Source organism: Schistocerca gregaria, chromosome 1 (assembly GCF_023897955.1).
Source record: "Schistocerca gregaria isolate iqSchGreg1 chromosome 1, iqSchGreg1.2, whole genome shotgun sequence".
NCBI lineage: Eukaryota > Metazoa > Arthropoda > Insecta > Orthoptera > Acrididae > Schistocerca > Schistocerca gregaria.
The window spans coordinates 191,447,556-191,469,772 of record NC_064920.1 but is presented as its reverse complement, the minus strand read 5'-3'; the positions used below and the strand labels follow the sequence as shown (position 1 = coordinate 191,469,772).

Genomic DNA, 22,217 nt, shown 5'->3' with positions numbered 1-22,217 from the left:
TACTGCATACGTTCAGGATAATAGGTAACACCAACAAATTTTAAGTAATAAAAGGTAACAGACACCTTCATTCACAAGTAAATTAGAATAAACTATTTGGCAGTAGCTTATTTAAGAAAATGGAATTTACCTGAATTGTGTATGAATTAAGGGTCTTCGCATGAGTATAAAATAAACTCGACAGTGCTGAACTGACGCTTCACTAATGACCCAATTGTTGAAAGGATCTCTTCCATACCGCGTCCATCCAGCCACGGTCATTTCCGCACTGAAATAAAAGACTAAATTATTCAGATAGAAAGGTGAACGATACTCTAAACACCAATGAACACTATTCACTACATCAGCCAAAGTCATACTGTGCAATAATGTTTTATGGTGACTTCTTTTGGCTTTTCTTTTCAAATGAAAATTTACTGATCAATGTATCGCGAAACTGATCGAAACAGTGCTAGAAAATTTCTATCTCCGGGTACACGGGTAGGTGCTGCGTTTAAAATGATCATTTCCGTGTAATCTGTACTTCAGAAACCACGGGATAGACGCGTGCCCCAACAGTTTCGTACTAACATTTTTGGCTCCTTTCAAATTTAATCTGTAAACTGGCAATGGGAATAAGTGCTGCTTTATGCCCTCATACATCTTTTAATCTCTCTTCAGTCTTAAGCATGTTTACACAAATAACACGATATAGCTAGCAAAATGCTTGCACCATCTCCTGCGAATCTTGTGCCTCGAAATTATCCCCGCAGAATGTCACCGTAGTGTTTTAAATATTTCGACTATCTACAAATTCAACAGTTCTTGCAGTATCATCCCTATGTCGAGGTGCCTTGCGTTTGAGTATTGGTTGTCAATTTGGAAGTTGTCATCCAGCTGGAGGCGTTTTCACTTCTCGAGGGGCGATAGAAGCAACAAAGGCGTGTTGGGGCACTATAACGACACGGGGGCTTTTTTTAGATTGTCAGTTACTTCAAAAATGAGATCAGAACCACTTATCAAAAGTATAAATACCAAAATGACTTTACATACAATTTTGTTTTGCAAGAATATTTTAACTTCCAAAAGCTGCATTGATATCGGCAGGTGTATTAAACGTCTAAGAGTCGACACGTGGGCATGAATGCAAAAAGCTTCAAGGGAAATGTACGAACCGAGTCAGCATGGGCCAGCAGCAACGGAGCGTCAATATGGAGACTGATGAAGCTGCTTATATGCCTTTCTATGAAGTGGTTGTACTCCGTTCAGCACAGCGAAAATATGTCGTGTATAGTCAGTGGCATAACCAGTTTTCTCTGAATAGCTGAGAAAAATAATTGCCGCCAATATTCAAATGAGTGCTTTAAATATGAATTCCTTCCCTTGCCTGCGAATAGATAATTACTCTTGTGCCTCATTTATGAAAAGACATTTTTAAATGAAGCTATGAAGCCTCATAGACTGAGTGATCATCTTGGACAATTATATCCTAACAAAACGGTTAAGCCTCTTTTATTTTTCCAAGCTTTAAAATTACAGCTCGAGAAAAAAGTAGTGTTGGCAAATCACACAGAAAACGTACTCTCAGCACGGATTATGGCCTCCTTGCCTCCTAAAACGCCTCATTATTGGTAGTGAAATTTGGGAAATCACAGCTATTGGGAAAACATAATTAACATTCATCTGTTAAAAATATCAAATTTTACAAAAAATATATTGAACATTATGAAATCTATGGTCTGAATCTGAAAAGTAAAATTTGAAAAACTCCGCTAAAATCTTTTAAAATATTTTTGAGTGTCTTTTTTGCTTTTAGTCCTCGTTTTACCGCAGTTGCTGTTATAAAAGTAATTAAGGTTATATACGACTCTTGCACCTGTAATATAGTCATATTTAGACCATACGCGTTTCTCTTTATTTCGAACCATTTTCAGTTGTCAGTGATCGGGAGGAAATAAAAAATCTAATCACTGAAGACGCTCTGAAGTAAAGCGAACGGCTAATGGCCGACATAAGGCCTTCATAATAGTCACAAAAGATGGTATAAAACCTATATTGCTCGTATATTTTTCAACATGGGTAAATTTAATTTATCTTAATTAAAAGTTATTACGCACAGAATATTTCCTATTTCTCATGGTAGGGTTTTGTTACGGCAGTACTTCGTACATGGTACGGTTGGTATACAAGGTAAACACTGACTGCTCTAAAACTAGGAAGACGTGCCGACGATGGTTAGCGGGCGCGAAACGGTGTAAGCGCTGGCAGGCATTCCTAGGCAACAACGGTGTGCAAGTTGATAAACGTATAACCCTTATCTCATAACTGTTATCTTCATAAAATGCTTCCATTAAACCATAATCTAACATACGTTTACTTACAAGGAGAACTAACAGGTTCATCAGACCCATATTGCGTCACTTGAGTACCACTACATATCTTAATGCCTGTTGCGCACTCCAAATTATATTACTGATTATAACTGAATAATGCAGAACTTGCTCCCCAATTTCCTTTTCCTATGTGTAAGTACTAGCTGAGCATCCAGCGTTGCCTAGGTGCATTTACTCCATTCTTCTGTTAATGCACCTCCTCCTTCCCCTTCTGTTCATCACCTAGTCCCCCCTCCCCCTAACCACTATTTCTCCATCTCCTTCAACCTACTCCGTGTCCATCTACTCCTCCCCCTCTTTCTGTCCATCTGCTCCTCCTACTCCTCCTCTCTATGTCCGACATTTCCATCCCCCTCTAAGTACACTTCCTCACCCCCTCCTCTAAGTCAAGCTCCTCTTCCCTCCTCCCTCTGGCCACCTTCTACTTCCCCTCTCTCTGTCAGTCTCCTCCTCCTCTCTATCCGTCCATCTCATGCTCTTCCCTTCCTCTCTGCATTTCCTCTGCCCCTGTCTCTGTCCACCTCGTCCCCTCAACTGTATCCATCTCCTCCTAACGCTCCTTCTGTCTACTCCTCCTACCCACCTTCTCTCACCATCAGCAAGTTATCACATCCACCCCAATAGGAGGCTGATGGTTCTTACCACAGCAGCATTTCTTTAAAAATAGTAAGTAATATGTGTACAGTGTCTGGATGAAAATTGATCCAGGGGCGTAAGTGGACCCTTCTACCCACAGATGTGGCAGAGTACGCACATGTCACGTATCTTTCACATATATTTAGTTCACGCACACATATTTGTACACATATTTCACCTGTATCTGTAGTGAATTTTACCCCACAGTTTCGTTTTCACGCAGCTCAAACTTTAAGACGGCTTATCTTTTGAAATATGCGTCATACCGTGATATAAGTTTGCAGCTACATTCAGTTTTATGTGTGAATATTGTCTGAGAAGTGCGTTACGAATAGATTTAGTAAAAAAGCAGTAATAAATTGAAACATGGTGCGGCAGTTTTCCAGGAATCTCGGTGTTTACGATGTCATATCTCCTGAACTACGTGTTGTACAATAATATAATTTTTGCAGCTACATTCAGTGGTATATGAGAATATTGTCTGCAAAATGAGGCGTGGATACAATTAGTAGTATAAAAGTAATAAATTAAAACTTCATACCTAATGTGGCTGTTTTCTGCATGAACAGCGAAAACGTAGTACGCTAATTTTTTTTCTTTCATCACTTTGTGGGGGTTGTCAGAGCAAAAAAAGATTCGTAAAGGTTTGAAATTGTGTAAAAGTCAGTAAGTGCTCTCATTCTCAAACAATGGATGAATAAAGTCTGGTTTTCACGCACGTCTTTTTCACTCCCACCCCCATTCTTTGATACGTAGGTGTACTTACATGACCCTCCCCCAGGGGAATATTCACACGTTGAACATTCACCGATATGCTGATCTGAAGCGCAGCATATCAAGAGAGCTAGTCAGGATACCTACGGACATGCTTCGTTCTGCGATGGGCATAATGCAATCCTGCGCTTTCAGACTTCTCTGGACATTTATAGGCGCCATTTTGAGCCCCTTTTGTGGCAGTAATGGTACCGGTATGTAATGGTATGACGTACCGTAGCAGCACTTAAAAGTGTTTCAGTTGTACTGATTCTGCATTATTTCTCTTCCCCATGTGCTTGACAGTAATGCTATCCAGATTGGTACTCGTACGGTAGTTAGTTTCCGTGTTGTAACGTGTTAAATAGGGGAAGTTTAATTATAACCACATGGTACGTATGGTTTTATGAGATACCTTGGACATTTCATCATTTAACGGGACGTTTTCATTTTATGTTCCCATCAACCTGCTTCGTGCTTAAGCCCACATTAAATCAACATATTCTTCTGTCGAAAACATGAAACACAGCAAAATAAAACTAGCATACTTGCTTACAAGCAGCGAAGTGTACAATAAGGATATCGAACTTGCGAACTTGGTGAAAACTGGAATGCAGATGAGTCGAAACTGAGCATTTCCACGTCACTTTTGCGATAGATGTTGCATGACCGTCAAATTTATACCTGACCCCCACTTTTCATATAATGTATCTTTTCTGGAATCTTGTATACCGATTTATCGTTGCAGTACATCTTCTTTCAAATAAAAGCATGAAAACTAATTACGAACGAAGAGATTCTCAAGCACATTACAATTGCTGTTTAGAACAATGTGACTAATTTAGCATGACTGTGGCCTGTGCCATCCTCTATTCTTGACCAAGCTCAGCTAGAAGAGAAAAAAAATGAAATGCGAATCGATACTGAGACGTCGTAATAATGCTCAAGTTCAGATTAGAAAGCAGGGTCGTCAATGAAGAACAAAACTTGTCACTGAACACACGTCTGTTATGAACACCAACGTACTGGCAGAAAGTAACTGACCTCCTGGATGAAGTGTGCTGCTGTTTATACGCATGTCGAATATTAGAGAATACACAAAAATTTGCATTTGTCAGAAGATTAGTCACTGAACTTTTTCCTTTCTCGCCTCGGTACAGACGCCGTCTTAACAGTCGACTTTCAATGGCCTTAGCTGGCAGACACATAAACCAATTTTGCAAAGCTTTGGTAACGATCTAGGTAATATGTTTTGGAGTAACATCTCTCTTAGGGGGAAAATGTCGAACTAGTGTTTTTAGTTTCAACTCTGAAAAGTGTAAGGAAACATAACATAAAATATCGGCCTGTGTATGTTAAGAAAATGTAAACCGAAGTAACATGTACTACTCGATATGATACGCTGTAATGAAGCTAGTAATATGGCTATTGCTCCAGCTTTATAGGGAGCAAAACTAATAATATGAAATCCGCACCAGTTCAGTACAGTCGTCGTCGAGCTAGCGCCTGACAAGCAATCCTTTACGGTGACATCAGCTTAGTACACTCCTGGAAATGGAAAAAAGAACACACTGACACCGGTGTGTCAGACCCACCATACTTGCTCCGGACACTGCGGGAGGGCTGTACAAGCAATGATCACACGCACGGCACAGCGGACACACCAGGAACCGCGGTGTTGGCCGTCGAATGGCGCTAGCTGCGCGGCATTTGTGCACCGCCGCCGTCAGTGTCAGCCAGATTGCCGTGGCATACGGAGCTCCATCGCAGTCTTTAACACCGGTAGCATGCCGCGACAACGTGGACGTGAACCGTATGTGCAGTTGACGGACTTTGAGCGAGGGAGTATAGTGGGCATGCGGGAGGCCGGGTGGACGTACCGCCGAATTGCTCAACACGTGGGGCGTGAGGTCTCCACAGTACATCGATGTTGTCGCCAGTGGTCGGCGGAAGGTGCACGTGCCCGTCGACCTGGGACCGGACCGCAGCGACGCACGGATGCACGCCAAGACCGTAGGATCCTACGCAGTGCCATAGGGGACCGCACCGCCACTTCCCAGCAAATTAGGGACACTGTTGCCCCTGGGGTATCGGCGAGGACCATTCGCAACCGTCTCCATGAAGCTGGGCTACGGTCCCGTACACGGTTAGGCCGTCTTCCGCTCACGCCCCAACATCGTGCAGCCCGCCTCCAGTGGTGTCGCGACAGGCGTGAATGGAGGGACGAATGGAGACGTGTCGTCTTCAGCGATGAGAGTCGCTTCTGCCTTGGTGCCAATGATGGTCGTATGCGTGTTTGGCGCCGTGCAGGTGAGCGCCACAATCAGGACTGCATACGACCGAGGCACACAGGGCCAACACCCGGCATCATGGGGTGGGGAGCGATCTCCTACACTGGCCGTACACCTCTGGTGATCGTCGAGGGGACACTGAATAGCGCACGGTACATCCAAACCGTCATCGAACCCATCGTTCTACCATTCCTAGACCGGCAAGGGAACTTGCTGTTCCAACAGGACAATGCACGTCCGCATGTATCCCGTGCCACCCAACGTGCTCTAGAAGGTGTAAGTCAACTACCCTGGCCAGCAAGATCTCCGGATCTGTCCCCCATTGAGCATGTTTGGGACATGATGAAGCGTCGTCTCACGCGGTCTGCACGTCCAGCTCGAACGCTGGTCCAACTGAGGCGCCAGGTGGAAATGGCATGGCAAGCCGTTCCACAGGACTACATCCAGCATCTGTACGATCGTCTCCATGGGAGAATAGCAGCCTGCATTGCTGCGAAAGGTGGATATACACTGTACTAGTGCTGACATTGTGCATGCTCTGTTGCCTGTGTCTATGTGCCTGTGGTTCTGTCAGTGTGATCATGTGATGTATCTGACCCCAGGAATGTGTCAATAAAGTTTCTCCTTCCTGGGACAATGAATTCACGGTGTTCTTATTTCAATTTCCAGGAGTGTATTTCGAAAGTGATAAGATACTGTGTTGGAATTGTCGGGGATATTGTCTGAACAGTTCTAATACATCGAATTAAGCCTTCAGGTTTTGACAGTTGCCACTCAGTCTACCTGGCAATACAGTTGTTTTGTTTTTGAGATAACACACAGCTAGCCACACGCGTTAGCACTCTGATTTCTGGTTACGGGGAGGCGTGCCGGCTCCAGATGTGAGCCACAGGGCGGATTAACGACGCGGGCCAGTGTGCCGGCCAGCTTATGTACTGCTTTTAGGCATTTTTCCACATCCAACTACGTTTTATACCGGGCTTATACCCACGTTCCGCCTCAGTTCCTCGTTTCACAAACTCTTCAAAAGCGCTCTAACATTTTCACGTAGGTTAACACAAGAGGCAAACAGATGGGGTACATAAATTACATCTCAAGTGGGTAAGGGATGGCAAATGGAAGGATATCCAGCAACCCTCTACCAAAAACATTGCAAAATACAAATTAACATAATTAGATTTTCACTCTGCAGCGGAGTGTGCGCTGATATGAAACTTCCTGGCAGATTAAAACTGTGTGCCGGACCGAGACTCGAACTCGGGACCTATGCCTTTCGCGGGCAAGTGCTCTACCAACTGAGCTACCCAATCACGACTCACGCCCCGTCCTCACAGCTTTACGTCCGCCAGTACCTCGCCTCCTACCTTCCAAACTTTACAGAAGGTTTCCTGCTTCTGTGAGGACGGGGCGTGAGTCGTGATTGGGTAGCTCAGTTGGTAGAGCACTTGCCCGCGAAAGGCATAGGTCCCGAGTTCGAGTCTCGGTCCAGCACATAGTTTTAATCTGCCAGGAAGTTACAAATTAACATATTTGATCCCGTGCAGAACGGGACAGGACTAAGAAAAAGGAGGAGTTGCATATTTTGGGAAAGTAATGATATTTTTCAGGCATGATGGAGAATAAATGGTGTCTCAGATATACAAGTATAGCCTACCTACTGTCAGGAGGATAGTATTTCATGAGGAGAACAGCAAGAATATTATACTTGAAATGCATTTTTTAAAATAAAAAATGTTTATCCCCAGGAAGAATCATACCAGTAAGGGAAAAAAGTCAGTACTATGCGGTCTGAAATTTGAATGAAGTGGATCTTCGTGATAGTTTTCCGGTAATTATTTATTGCCTTTAGTGCGTGACTGCCAGCGTACTGCGTTTTTGGCACAGATGTAATTAGTTTACATACTTCCATTTAATATTGTAGTTTTATGTACAACCCTAGTGAACCATTTCACGCACATCGATAGAGATAAATAAAATTAATGTTCAAAGCAAGAGTTAACTGACTGCTGCTTTCTTTGCACTTTATGTTTGCATGTTTACTACCATAACCTTTCAACAATATACTCCCACAATGTGCGTAGCTTTTCACAGCTATCTTGGAAATATATTGTAGACAGTATATAAAATATAATGGCACTAATGACGTAGTTAAATACTCTTAATTATTATAGAAGAAGACAGACTAGCTGAACTAAGTATGGTAAAGCTTGCTGTCATTGTTTTCCATGCTATTAATAATTAGTGTCTTAGAGACAAATACAACACCCCCTGAAATAAGTTACTAACACCCTTGGAAGTACTTCTTCATTCGTCATTCTGTCAGTATACTTCACTTTCAAAATTTTTCTCCGCGACCACATTTCGAAACTATCCAACCAGTTTTCCTCTTTCATTTTTGTTGTCCATGATTCGCTACTATACAATACTACGCTCAGGTAATCTCTTTCTTAATTCTATGGGAATTCTTTTTGCTATCAACTAACCTTTTAACGCGTTAAAAAACCTTTTATTAACAAATATTCTATTTTTTCTTCAATAACTTCAATTTTCTGTCATTAACATCCCTAAGTACGTAAAATATATTACTTCTTACAAGGTTTTTCCTTCCAATGATATTTTGATGAAGTTTTCCTATTTGTTGATTTTTATCAATTTTTGCCTTTTCTGTATTTACCCTCAATTAATACTCTTTTCCCACTTTTACGATTATCTTCGTCATAAATTGTTCCTTTTCAGACTTACCCAACACAGCTTGATCTTCTGCATACTTAATTGTCTTTATCCTCTCTCGGCCCCCTATTCTGGATTTTCTACTATTTTGTCTTTTAGTTTCTTAGCACAAATACTGAGAATCGCCGGTGACAAGAAACAACGTTGTCTAACACTCACTTGTTTCCTCATCGCCAGTCATTATTACATTTTCTGTCTTGTGTAGAGTCCATTTTTCAGTCTTCTCACCTTCTAGTCTACACCAATATCCTTTAAGGTCTTCAGAGGCATGCTCCATTCCATTCTATTCTATTCAACGCCTTTTACCAGTCAACAAAACAATTTTACGTACTCATGTTAACTGTTAGCATTCTGGGTTCTATCAGCCTGAAACATCCTTTTTCTGAATCCAAACTGATCCTCTCCCATGGTTTCCTCTATTTTTCTCTAATCTTCAGAACAAGAGACATGGTCTTCGTAATTTTTACATATTTGAAATTACGTGTCCTGTAGTTGTTGTGTTTGTTTACTAAAAGGACTAGAATAGTTTAAATTAGATCTTCATTATCATACATCCTATTAATAAGTTTCGTCTAGATATTTCAGTATTTCTCATGGTTTTTGGGGTTTATATGTTATTTTATCACAGCCACTGCTGTCCTATTTCTAGGATCCTTAATGTTTCTCTTCACTTGACATCTCATATCGGTCCACAGTCCATCCTGTAATGCTCCAGTTCTTAATCTAATCTTAATCGTGTGTGATCCGCTTGTGTGTCATACATACTCCTTTCACACTTGTTTGATCTCTTCTATGCATGCTGTTTGCTGATTTTTCTTGCATCTTTGTCTGTTAAATACCGACCTGTTATGTACACTGCTTCTGATTTACTTTCCACTTACAGCTTCTCAACTTCATCTTCCTATCTAGCTATATCATTTAATCTTCCTAGCTCATTATTCAGTTTTTTTACAATATTTCTTACCACTTCTATAGCACGTCCATTCTTCCGTTTTATACGTTCATTCGTTTTATCTAACATAACGTAATCCATCCCTCCCCATTCTTTCCCTCCTTTTCTACTCCAGCCTCTTCTTCTAAGGTTTTCAGAATTTTATTTTTAGTAATATTTCATTCTTCTGGTAAATTGGAGTTTTCTGCGGAACTTTTCAGTTCCTCTTCAACAGTTTGAGAGCAGGTCTTAAATCCTTCAGTGTTACATTTAACCACATACGAGTTGGTTTTTTCTTTTCTTTTTTTTAATATGCTTCAGCTTTGTTAAATGTCTGACGCCTGCAAGTTATGGTCTGTACCAGCCTCTGCTCAAGGGACGTTTTTCGTCATTTTGAAACTGTTTTTGAATCTGTTACTGGTTTTAGTAAAATGTAACACGAATACAGAACTGTTACAGGAGGTATCCATGCATGTGGTCTTCGATAGTGGTTGTTAAAACAAGTCTTTGTAATCCAGAGATCAAAGCAATCACAGAAGGCTTCTGGCTTTTTACTCCTGTTTCTTCTTTTCCCAAATCCATATTCTTCAATTACATTATCTTATTTACCTTTCCCTACTACCCATTAGTCTCGTATCATTATAATCTTTACTCAACCCTTACCACTTTCTTCAGATTTCCGGTATTTGCTCATGTGTTTCATTTTTCTCTCTTCCTCTGTATTATATTTTTGCATGTTACCTTCAATGATCAAAATATCCACAGGAACGATCAGCATGTTCATTGCTATTACACTTCATCTAACAGTTTAACTTTCGTTATGTTCTCAATCAAATACATTAATCCAACACAATTTGTTTTTTCTCTCCTCCTTGAAAATTACTTTATTGTTTTCATGTTCAAATTCCCCTTCCCAATGAGTGTTATACCTCTTCATTTCTCTTATTACAGTTTATAGTTCACTTTGTCGATTCGTCGTTATTATATTCCATGTTAGAGTTCTCGATCCAGATTTTTTCTCTACTTATTGATATTCGTAACAAATACTCGCCTAAAGATCCAAATGTCCTATATTATTTCACAATACTTCTACTCAAGACCTACCATGCTTGTGAGAGTCTTCCAGTGTAACAAATTCCCCATGTTGTGCTAAATAACTTACCCAACATAAAGAACTCTTGATACCGAACACAGAAGGACCCGTAACTAAATTAAACAAAACACGCAACATGTAACTGCGACTGAAAACAATAAACCCGATTTACGATAACATTTGAACATGAAATACACATGTAAAAAATACCTCAGTTGCCAAAAACATTTGTTAAAAATTTTTTATCTGTCATTTTACCTGAAGAAGGAAATCTCTAAGGAGCGACAGCAACAAGACACATTCAGATTGTTCGTGACCTTAAAGTCAGACATCAAGTGTCCAACTAAGTTTCCAAAGAACAAATTTGCACAACTGAGAATTTGAGAAATACGGTTTTACTGCTTCTGAAGCAAGAAAGTAGTTACTAAGAGAATGAAATAATGAAACGGGACTTCCTGAAACCTGACGTATGTAACCGCTAAGATAATGTCGCTAATGACGAAGCACATAAGCAGTAAGCTAAGTGTGTGCTATTGAAGATACTACATGTGGCAACAGAGTATGAGCTATGGTATGGGCAATATTGTAAATGAAAACTGCTACTTCTAAACCATTTGGTTTCATAGTAATTAAATTTGTAATCAAATACCATTTTTTTACAAGTTAACTCTTGTTATTACTTTGTAGAAGCGAGCGCAAGTGATTCTTGATGCATGAATTGAGGCGATAAAACAGGGTGGCAACCCTCGTACTAGAGTTTAACAAATGGTTCTCTGTGTTATTTTACTGTTAAAGCTATCTTTCACGATCAGTTCTGTAAATTGTACAGTAACTCAAAGATCTTCTGTGGCTGGAAATCAGCATTGTTATGCGAGACTGGACTTCTAGCCGAATACTTTACAGCAGCTCCATAGTGCATCTTAAATTGCCTAATCAGAAAACGTGGATTCTGTCTGTTTCAGTGGCATCATATCTTCGTCCACTCGACAGCAGGCAGATCTGAGAAAAAACATTCCTATAAACGGTACACCGAAAAGGTGTCACCATAGAAAAGCAACTGAACCAAAGTTACCCGTTTTGCTAATTGACAGGATCAGCAAATTGCTGAGCAGCTGAAAGCAACAATAACGAGAAGCTGGTGTCAATGACATACGGGTGACAAGTAAGAAAGAAACACTTGCGCTCGATTTCGGCGTGCTGAAGCGCGCCAGCTGACGCCATATGAGAGGCCGGGCGTCCCAGAAGAGAGACAGGGAGAAAGAGAGAGAGTGAGAGAGGAAAGAGGAGTGAGAAAACGTGAGAGAATGAATGGAAGGGGGAGGGAGGTGGGGATGTTGGTGTTGAGGAGGGACGCCGGCCGGCCGGTCGTCCGTTGCAGGATGTCGGGCTGTCCGATCGCGAAAAGCAACAAGCTGCTGGGCAGCCGCAGCTCGGCGGCGAAGCTCTCCGGCGGCTCCGGTCCCGGCAGCGGCGCCTGCGCCGCGCCTACCCCTCTGACTGCACTGTGCTGCCCGACGGGCCCCCCGACAGGGCCGGGCGCGGCGGACGGCAGCTGTGGGGTAGGCGCCGCTGCAGGGGCCGCCGCCGCCGGGGACTGGCTCGCCCAGCAGCCCGTGCCGTGGTGCTGAGGAGAGCCGCCGCGCCGAGGAAGCTCTCTTGAGGGACACCGGCCGGCCGTCTGTTGCAGCGCGTCGGGCTGCCCCATCGCCAACCGCAACAAGCTGCGCGTGCTCGAGTCTTCGTCCTCGTCGTCTGCAGCGGTGGCCGGCGTCTGCGGCGGAGGCGGCGGGGCGGCGGCGGCAGACCAACACAAGGCGGCAGCAGCCGCGGCAGCTGCCGCTGCCGCCGCAGCCGCCGCTGCCGCCGCCGCTGTCAAGTTCGAGGGCACTGGTTCGTCTTCTTGCCCGGCCCCCGCCTACGACGGTCCCGGTCACACCGACGGTTCCTCCTTCCTCGCGCACCATCGAGCCACGCTGTCCAGCTGCCCCCTGACTGTTGCCGCCCCCGGAACGGGCACCCATCACCCGCCACCCCCCGTTCCAGCCCCGGGGACTGCGGCCGCTGCAGCAGCTGCTGCTGCAGTTGCCGCAGCCGCCGTTGCAGGACCACCGGCGCTCGTCAAGAAGGCACACAAGTTCACCGAGGAGCTGTACTCCAAGGCGCCTGCAGGTGGGACTGCCGTCTGCACATTCCTACTGTTGCATCATCTTCCTACATTTCGTCCCCCATCACTTCAGTCTTTCCCTCAGAAACGACAGTATATTAATGTTACATCATAGATTTGTACCTTCATTTTGGTTCTGATAGCTGACACTCATTTTAAATTTCGCCATCTTTAAAAATGTAAAATCCAGGTAACAGAACGTTCCAAACCCATTATTTTATGCTGATTCTACGACGATAGTACAGTTGTGGGGTCACTGTTTTTACTGCCATCGATATTAGACCTATCATGGCCGTGCGGAGGGGCATCGCGGTTTGAGGCGCCATGTCACGGATTGCGCGGCCCTTCCGCCGGAGGTTCGAGTCCACTCTCGAACATGGGTGTGTGTGTTGTTCTTAGCATAAGTTAGTTTAAGTAGTGTGTAAGTCTAGGGACCGATGACCTCGGCAGTTTGGTCCCTTAGGAATTCACACAAATTTAGATCTGTCATGAATGCAGAGCTGTAATTACTAAAAATATAAAATGCTATACGAAACAACATAATAGCCCTTAGAATAAGAATGTATTTTATACTGTTAAAGGGAAATAAAAATTTTAATGGAAAAATGGTGACAGGTTTAGCCACGTGTGGTATTCTCCATATAAAGTTTCAGAACAATACAAGAGTAAGAACAAAAATAAGTATTTAAAATATCTAAGAGTAAAGGAAATTGGGATCAGTAACTAAATTTCAAGAAATCGCGAAAACAATTAAGAAATTTTGTAACTGGCCGGCAGCAGTTTGCGAAGAAGTCAAAAGACTCACTCATAGAAGGTATGAATGTATCATACGTATAATGAGAAAGAAAAGTTTATCCAAAGTGCGATATAATGAGATTCAGGAAAGCCTATATAAACGAAAGACATTGATGTAAAGATAAAAATGCCGTTTGTTTAATTTACTCGAATGCATATTCTGCCCGTCTCTCTGTGACACTACGTGCTGTCGCGTGGATAGTAGATACTCAGATTTCCTAAATGAGACTGTTTCTAGGATTTGCGATAGTGCTTCAGTTGCGCCGATAGATGACTCCCTAAACATCGATCACACCAGTATCTACCGTGTCACAGTTTGTCATGCTGTCATCTCATGTCTGACGCATCAACACATAATGAAATGTATTCGCATTTGCCTCCAGCTGTATAACGGAATAACGATAACGAATATTTGTGCCGGACTGAGACTCGAACCCGAATTTTCCGTTTTAAATGAGCAGTCGCCTTAAGTGCTTCGGCTATCCGATCCATGGTCACACCCAAACTTTCATATACCGTCGTCCATGTGTCGTACGAATACTCGTACAGCCCATTAATTTATTCCCGCACAGGGGAGACCTCACAACACAGGCACTGCAATTTCGTATTCGTTTTCGCGTCAACAAATCTGTCTATAGCTATTTTACATTCCGCGCAACCGCAGCTGTTGAAAGGCATGACAGGAAGATCTCGGCTTACCAGATGTGAGCGGAGTTGTTCTTAACATCGTAACTGTCTACAGCTGCCCGGTTGGATAACGCCAATCCTACCAAATTTAGTTGCGTATTGAAACGACAAAATTTGAATCTAAACATGAGACATCAAATTACTGTTCGTCGACAATAGAACCGTCTACTTGTGGTTTTACTAAATGTACTGAACAAATTGTATTAAACCCTTACAATCAAAGCACATCAAGAAACAAGTTCCTCTATAAAATCATATGTGCGAGTGATTCTGTGATAATGTTACAGACTTTCAAGGACTATGGAGAAGGGTAAATGTATAAATCTGAGGTAAGGGACCCTGGTCTGGAAACGACCGACTCAAAATTATAAATCAAAATCTTTCTGGTACCTCAGAAAATGGAATAAATGTAACAGTGTGGTAGTTGCTAAGAGTGTAGGTTAGGTAACTTTCAGAAGTGGCAGTAAGTGCTAAAACAAGAAAAACATTCCCAGTAATTATGGGCTCTAAAATGCGTACCTTAAGAACTATGGGCGTTTTACAGTAGAAGAGATGTTTTACAGTAGCGGATATGAACAAATGTTCCTAGCCGTTAACTCACCTACCAAACAGGCCTCGTAAGGACGAACGGTGCCATCGACCACCGTGTCACCCTCTACAGATAGGTGTCACTAGATGCGGATACGGAGGGGCATGTGTTCAGACAGAACACCACTCCCGGCTGTTGTCATTTTTCGTGACCAGAGCCGCTACTTCTCAGTCAAGCAGCTCCTCAATTGGCCTCACAAGGTCTGAGAGGACCCCGTCTGCCAACAGCGCTCGGCAGACCTGAGCATTGACTCGTCTAAGTGTTAAAAATGGTTCAAAAGGCTCTGAGCACTATGGAACTTAACATCTTCAGGTTATCAGTCCCCTACAACTTAGAACTACTTAAACCTAACTAACCGAAGGACATCACACACATCCATGCCCGACGCAGGATTCGAACCTTCGACCGTAGCAGACGCGCGGTTCCGGACTGAAGCGCCTAGAACCGCTCGGCCACCGCGCCGGCTCTCTAAGTGTTAGCCAAGCCCAACAGTGCTTAACTTTGATGATCTGATGGGAACCTGTGTTACCACTGCAGCAACGCCTTTGGCTATAGCTATTAAAAGTACGCATTTTAGAGCCCGTGTTTACTAGACATATTTCTTGTTTTGATCCATACTACCACCTATGAAAGTTGCTTACATTCGTATGCATTCCACAACCAAATGTACCAGAATGATTTTCGCTTGTAACTTTCGACTCGATCATTTCCGGACCACAGTTCCTTTCCTTAAATTGATATATTTACCCTTCTCCATCTTCCCAGAAAATCTGTAACATCACGAAATCATCCTCTATACACGTCACATGTCAATTTTTTTCCCCCCGAACTCGTTCGAAATCAGGAGTTCATTTAAACATTCTCAGCTGACATATATTTCGGCCCCTCACGTCTGCCTGTTGCACTATATTCTTTTGACACGAGATCTCCTGCAAGGAAATTCATACTAGTCCATTCCATGAAGTTTCGGGATTGCAGTCGGATGACGCCAACATCTGCCACGATTTCGGCTGACAACCATCCAACCATCTTAAGGTGAGTATTTTATACTGGAGATTACTCTTTTTTTGTGCACGTTGTTGTCCGAAGGCTGATTGTCATTGACGATTTGTATTTTTGTAAGAAATGGTATGGTAAAAGGTTTTCACGTGTTATTTATTGCTGTCATCTGGTCTGTTTCCTCCTGTTGGACGGCTATGTGGGGTTAGTAACTTTCCTAAGTCGTGGTAAGTTAGGCTTGCTGAGGCTGGAAAACTACTGACGTTGGTATCTGAGCCTTGGTACGGGCTCAGCAGTGCCTGGTAATTCAGTTTATTATACTGTCACTCGAAGGGTGTCTAGTTTGGCGAGTGTCCTTGTAACCTTGTCTTGTATCTTCTCCTTAAGGTATTTTTCTCGGGATTCATGGTGAACTTCACAGGTTCTCACTCATCAGTGAGCTCCTGTGATCCAACGTAATCATAGATTGTGGTGCACTTGTAGATTCTTATAGCTGGACTCACATGTTGTTCCCTCACGACGTTGAACCGTGTAGAGAAGAGGGAGTTCGACCATAGTATGGTTAAGTTAGAGCTTCGTGAATGAGTTTAAGTTTTTGCTCTTGAGGGATGGGATTAGGGTGCCCATTATCCTTAGTCCCGCTGTCTTCTTCTCTCGTACGTGCGTTGTACAGAGCAGTTTTCTGTCGAGATGGACTCCAAAGTATTTGACCGTGGGCGACCAATGGAATTGGTTGGTCTGCGTAACGGAGTGTGTTGTTGATAACAGGCTTCCTCCTGGTGAGAATGAGTGCCTTCCTCTTGGTCTCATTGACTTTGATTTTATTTTCATGCGCCCATTGTTCCATGACATCTTGTTGTCTCTGCATTCTGTCTATGATTCGGTCGAGCTTCTTTCCAGTTGTCATTAATATTGTGTCGTCAGCAAATAAGCTTATGGAGACTAGCGGCACTGTTGGAACGCCGTTCATATAAATATTGATAAGCAGAGGCGATAAGACTGAGCCTTTGGGGATTCCCACGGCGACCGGCCTTGCTGCTGAGTTTTAGTCGTCTATACGAACTTAGAGGCTACTTCCTTCTCGGAAGCTGTTGATGATCTTGATGTAGTGGTCTATCGTGGCGTAAATTGGCTATTGAGTTCTAACGCCGTACCTTATCATAGTCCACAAACTTGCCGATGGTTGAGTTTTGTAATTGAAATTATCCTGTACCACTTCGGTGATTCGTAGTAACTGCAATTGTGTCAATAAGTTCTCTCGAAACCCTACCTGCTTGGGTTTTATGACGTCGTTAGTGATGTCAAGCTGAATTCGCCTACTCTCTTTATTAGCCAACTTGTCAGTCTATAATTTTCTGGTTGGGAAAGATCTTTTCCTCACTTGGGCACAGGTGCTACTACGAACATTTTACGGGGCTTGGGGAAACATCCCAGCATCAAGCAACTGTTGATAATCATTCTGAGTAATACTACTTGCTTTCGTGGTAAGTTCTTGAGGTCCACGTTGCTTATGTGGTCTTTGTCTGGTGAGCTGTACTTGGTATTTTTGATGGAGTGGTAAGTTGGGGGACTACCTGTGTCAGAGTATTGTGTTTTGATTCCCATTCGATCTTGATGTTGGTTTCAATATGGTGTAGATGGTTGTCGTCCACCAGAGCTGGGAGTGTTGACATTTCGTTTTGGTATGTTTCAGCTTATAGGCCTACCTGGCTGAGCGCGTCATAAAGGAGCCCGTCCTGGCCACGAATCGTCCTTTTCTGAGGTCGCCTCTGTCTGATATTGTTAACTATCTGCCACTAGTCCTTTGTCCATAGCAGTCTGCCATCCAATCCTCCCGAGACACTTGCTTTCATTTATTTACCCTCTTCTCGAGTTCACATGTTAGTCTGAGGGACAATCTTCTGTCATCTAGATTGCTGAAAGGAACCCATTGTTTGTGGCTTCGGTTCCACTGTTTTCAGGGGAAACTCGTCGAAATTCACGTCCGAGAGGAGGTCCCGCGTTGTTGCTTTTTGTATTTTCCCCTTTAAATTACTTCGTCAGTGTCTCGACAGTTACATCGACGGCCTCTCTATTGGTCGTGTCCCGTGTTGTGGCAGTTGTACAGCACTCTTTCAATTAGTTCAAGGACTGGCTTGTGATTTCTGTGTAGGTCGTCGACGGTGCTCAGTTGCGGATTAGCGTTGAAGTTTTTGGTTATAGTAGTATCCAGCCAGTCTGCGTCCTTGTTCGTTAAGTAACGTGTCCTCGATAGTTCTCTGAGTCCATGGACGGTCACGATTAGATCATCTACGGGTTCGATCAAGATCCGTCCTTTTGGATTGGTTTACCACGAATTCCATGATATACTTTTGCTATTGATGTCTAATGAGTACTCTGTCATAGCCATTAAAACTGCATGTCAACTGTGTCGAGGCTCTTCATAGGATAAAGACAGGCTGTGATGCAACTGACGTCGCCTGTAGCCGTTAGGATTCTCACTGCTGTGGCTTCGAGCTTCTGCAACCTTGGAAGCTGTTCATAATGGTGACGTAAGTCTCTCTTGACGAGAACGGCAGTCCCTCAGTCTTTTTATCATTGTCAATCAGCTCTGTTAACATGCATGTTTCTGATTCGAGCTCAGTTGTTTCTCGGAGATGTGTTTCCGCACTTAGATCTACGTCAATCACACGTCTGTGAATGAAATCCGAGAGTTCTGTCTTCTTAATGTGAAAATTTCAAGTTTCTCATACGTTGTCGCGTGTCCATTTTAGGGCGCGACGAGAGCTTTCAGTACAGTTTCTGCTCGGGGGAGGATACTTATCAGTTTTTGTAGCAGTGCGGTAAGTAGTTTGGCGAAGCCTGCCAGCACTGGGGTGTTAGATTTTGTTAGGGCCACCGACGTTTCATTGGTTGATGTGGTTGGTTGTCTTGAGTAGATAGCTTTCGCGTACAATCCGTTTGTCTTGGTTGTCGCTGTGGCCTCCTGGGCGGTGTTGATGTCGATGGTGTGTCTTCCTGTACTGTTGGTTGGTTCATTGCTTGCACTTCTGCCACTGCCACTGCCGCTGCCGAAATTTTTGTCGTCCAGTGCTTGCATTTTCGAAGTAGTAGTTGGAAGTTTTGGCATAGTCAGAGTGTTGTGGGGTGGGCTTGTTTGCAGTTTGCACATTTAGAACAGCAATTCTTTGTATATAGCCAGAACATTACTTTTAACATAGGATTCCGTCTAATTTCGACGAAATATTCCCCTCAAATGGCAGGAACGCCCTCCTTCTCACCTTTATTTGTGAATGGTCACGTTTGTTCCTCCAAAAAGCTTTGCTTATGTCATTTGTTTAATATCCATTATGTTTGAGCACAGCCAATAAGTGTGGCCACTCACAATATCAAAAGGAGAAGGAGCCGTCCAGGTCCAGGGCGTTCCTTAAGTAGGTTGACAATATTTCTTCGAAATTAATAAGTATCTTATGAAAACATTATGTTACGGTAATCTTCCGGCTACTTACAAAGAACTGTGCTCTTCTCCGTTCGGTAAAAGATGATCTGGGATTGCGGAAGACTGGAGTCTAATGAATCCCAGGCCTGTGCGACAAAGCCTACTGTGGTTAGACTGCATGAACAATATAGAGAAGGTGCGTTGAACGTAATCGCCACACTTACCTTTCGAGCTGGCTAAGTCAGCCATAGGTGAGCAGTGATCCCCACAAGACATTCTATAGATTATTCAGCCGCAGAAACCTTGGATCCACTGGGATTTTTCTGGAATTCAATTATTAAGGAATCTGTGGAAATACGTTTGGCGGAATATTTTATTAATTATGATAGCGACTTCCAAGTGGATAAGGCATGAGACGCACTCTTCAGAAAGAAAACATTTACGCCTAAAGAAGCGTTTAGCGACAGTTAATTTTAACTCTGGTGACCCGCATTCCGGCAGAGGGCGCACATGCAGCATCACCATTTCGCAGGCGACAGCGAGCCATAAATGGAGCTATATCAAACAAAGAACTATGCTCGACAGAGGGCGTTCATGCAGCGGTAAGTCTACGAACATGTGCCTTCGCGCCAATTGTTGGTATAAATTTAACGACGCGGACGAGTAATCTCCGGTCAGTCAGATTGGAGCCCTGACAGTTTTTACTTGCGAGTACGTGTGTACTGTTCGTTACTGTCACGAGGGTTGCTCAGCGTTGTGAAGTCGTAGTGTCTGATTCGATGTTGATTAGTCATTCGCCTTTCAAGGCAACGTTGTTAGTGCATATAGCCTGTCAGCACCCGGACTACATCAGTCGGGCCAAGGCAAAGCATGAATAGGGCCAAGGACAGGAATCCGAAGCTAGGCGACTCTTCGGCCGCCTCTTCGCGCGGTAATGTGACACTGGCCGCTCGACGGACGACCTGGCAAGCTACCGACAGTGCTGCTACTGATACCATCCAACGAGCTAAGGACCGAGTGCATCAAGCCTCCCGCTCTAAGTCACTGATAACCACTGAGAGTGATACCGATTCACGTGAACCGTGTACGCGTCCTCACGTGAGGGACCAATCTTCCTCTTTGGCTGCCTGGTCAAGCCATGTCAGCCCCCAGCATTACAACAACCAACCACCACATGGAAGACCCATCGGGTGCTGCTTCGTCTTCACCATCTCGTCGGCCCAACGGGCCTTCTGAGGATTCTGACTCTGTCGGTCCCCCTCGTGGTCAACAATCTGAACAGTCTTGTGCTTGCGCCCATTGCAGCCGCCGTGATTCGGATTCCGATGCCTCTGCACCTGGAGCAGCGGCACCTGCTGCTGGAATGGACCAGGACATGGGTCTCCCTCCTGACCCCACTTCTCAGAATCCGCCGCCGCCTCCACCAAAGGAGGAGGAGGTACCTCCTATCGTTCTTTACAATCCCATGAACTACATTAAACTGAACACTGAACTGCAACGTCTTACTGGGGCCAATTGCGGGCAGTATCCCAGAAAGACCACATAAAGTACCTGCTTGACACAATGGATGATTATCTCCAAGTCCTCAACTTTGTGAAGTCTACGGCGGCTATGGACTGCTACACTCATCACGCTTCTGGCGACAGAAGAACAAAAATCGTCATCAGAGACCTTCCCAGCGAAGTTATAGAAAGAGACTTCAGGGATAAATTACTTCTTCTCAGGTTCCTGTACCCTTTGGTCCACCCTGAAACCCGGAAATTAATCCCTATGCCCACCCACATTATCACGAGAGGACGTCGAACGCATTTACCAAATCAAGTATCTCCTGTGCACCAAGGTGCATATTGTATCATATGAAGACTGCAACTGTCCCTCCATCTGCCATAGGTGTCAACGTTTGCGACACACTGGCAATTACTGTTCGCTGCCTTTTTAGTGTGTCAAGTGTGATGGCTCGCATCTGTCAGAGGACTGCAAACTCCTGGCCTCAGAAAAACCCATGTGTGTCCGCTGTTTGGGCATTTCTCATGATCCCCACCATCTGGCTTCCTGGAAGGGCTGTCATGTATACCAGAAGGCTATGAAATCTTCTCTCCTCCACGGAGGACACCAAGGATGAATCGCCCACCCCTGCCATCACAGGATCGCAACTATTTCCCTGTCTTAAGGGGTAAACCCGACGTCCATCCCATCACTGATGCTCAGGTGCCTGACACATCTGCAACACAGGAGCACCCTCCAACTCGATCCCCTACGACCACATTCACTGCTGTGGCTTCAGTTTCCTCCTGCTCATCCGTCTTCTGTGACACATACCAACGCCCACCAAACTGAAAGGCTGTCTGTGGCCTCCTCCCGCCCACCTGCTGAAGTGAGTCAGCCGGTGTGGCCGAGCGGTTCCAGACGCTTCAGTCTGGAACTGCACGACCGCTACGGTCACAGGTTCGAATCCTGCCTCGGGCATGGATGCGTGTGATGTCCTTAGGTTAGTTAGGTTTAAGTAGTTCTAAGTTCTAGGGGACTAATGACCTCAGATGTTGAGTCCCATAAAGCTCAGATCCATTTGAACCTCTCTCTCTCTCTCTCTCTCTCTCTCTCTCTCTCTCTCTCTCTCTCTCTCTCGCTCTCGCTCGCTCTCTCTCTCTCTTTTTTTTCTGAAGTGACACAGCCTTCCATTGCGGCACCTTCTCCACTCCTGCCCATCGCAAGGTCAGGCAGCCCACCTGGGATATTTCTTTAGTGGTGGAGAAATGGTT

General features: G+C 44.1%; 1 protein-coding gene across 1 annotated transcript in view; it reads left to right on the top strand.

Moving 5' to 3' along the window:
* Window positions 1–22,217, top strand: part of LOC126337014 (atrophin-1-like) — a 272,907-nt gene that overhangs the window by 163,216 nt on the left and 87,474 nt on the right. The window contains exon 16 of the mRNA XM_050001316.1: window positions 12,494–12,975. Within this exon, the coding sequence (XP_049857273.1) occupies window positions 12,494–12,975 (482 nt within the window). The remainder of the gene's footprint in view (window positions 1–12,493; window positions 12,976–22,217) is intronic.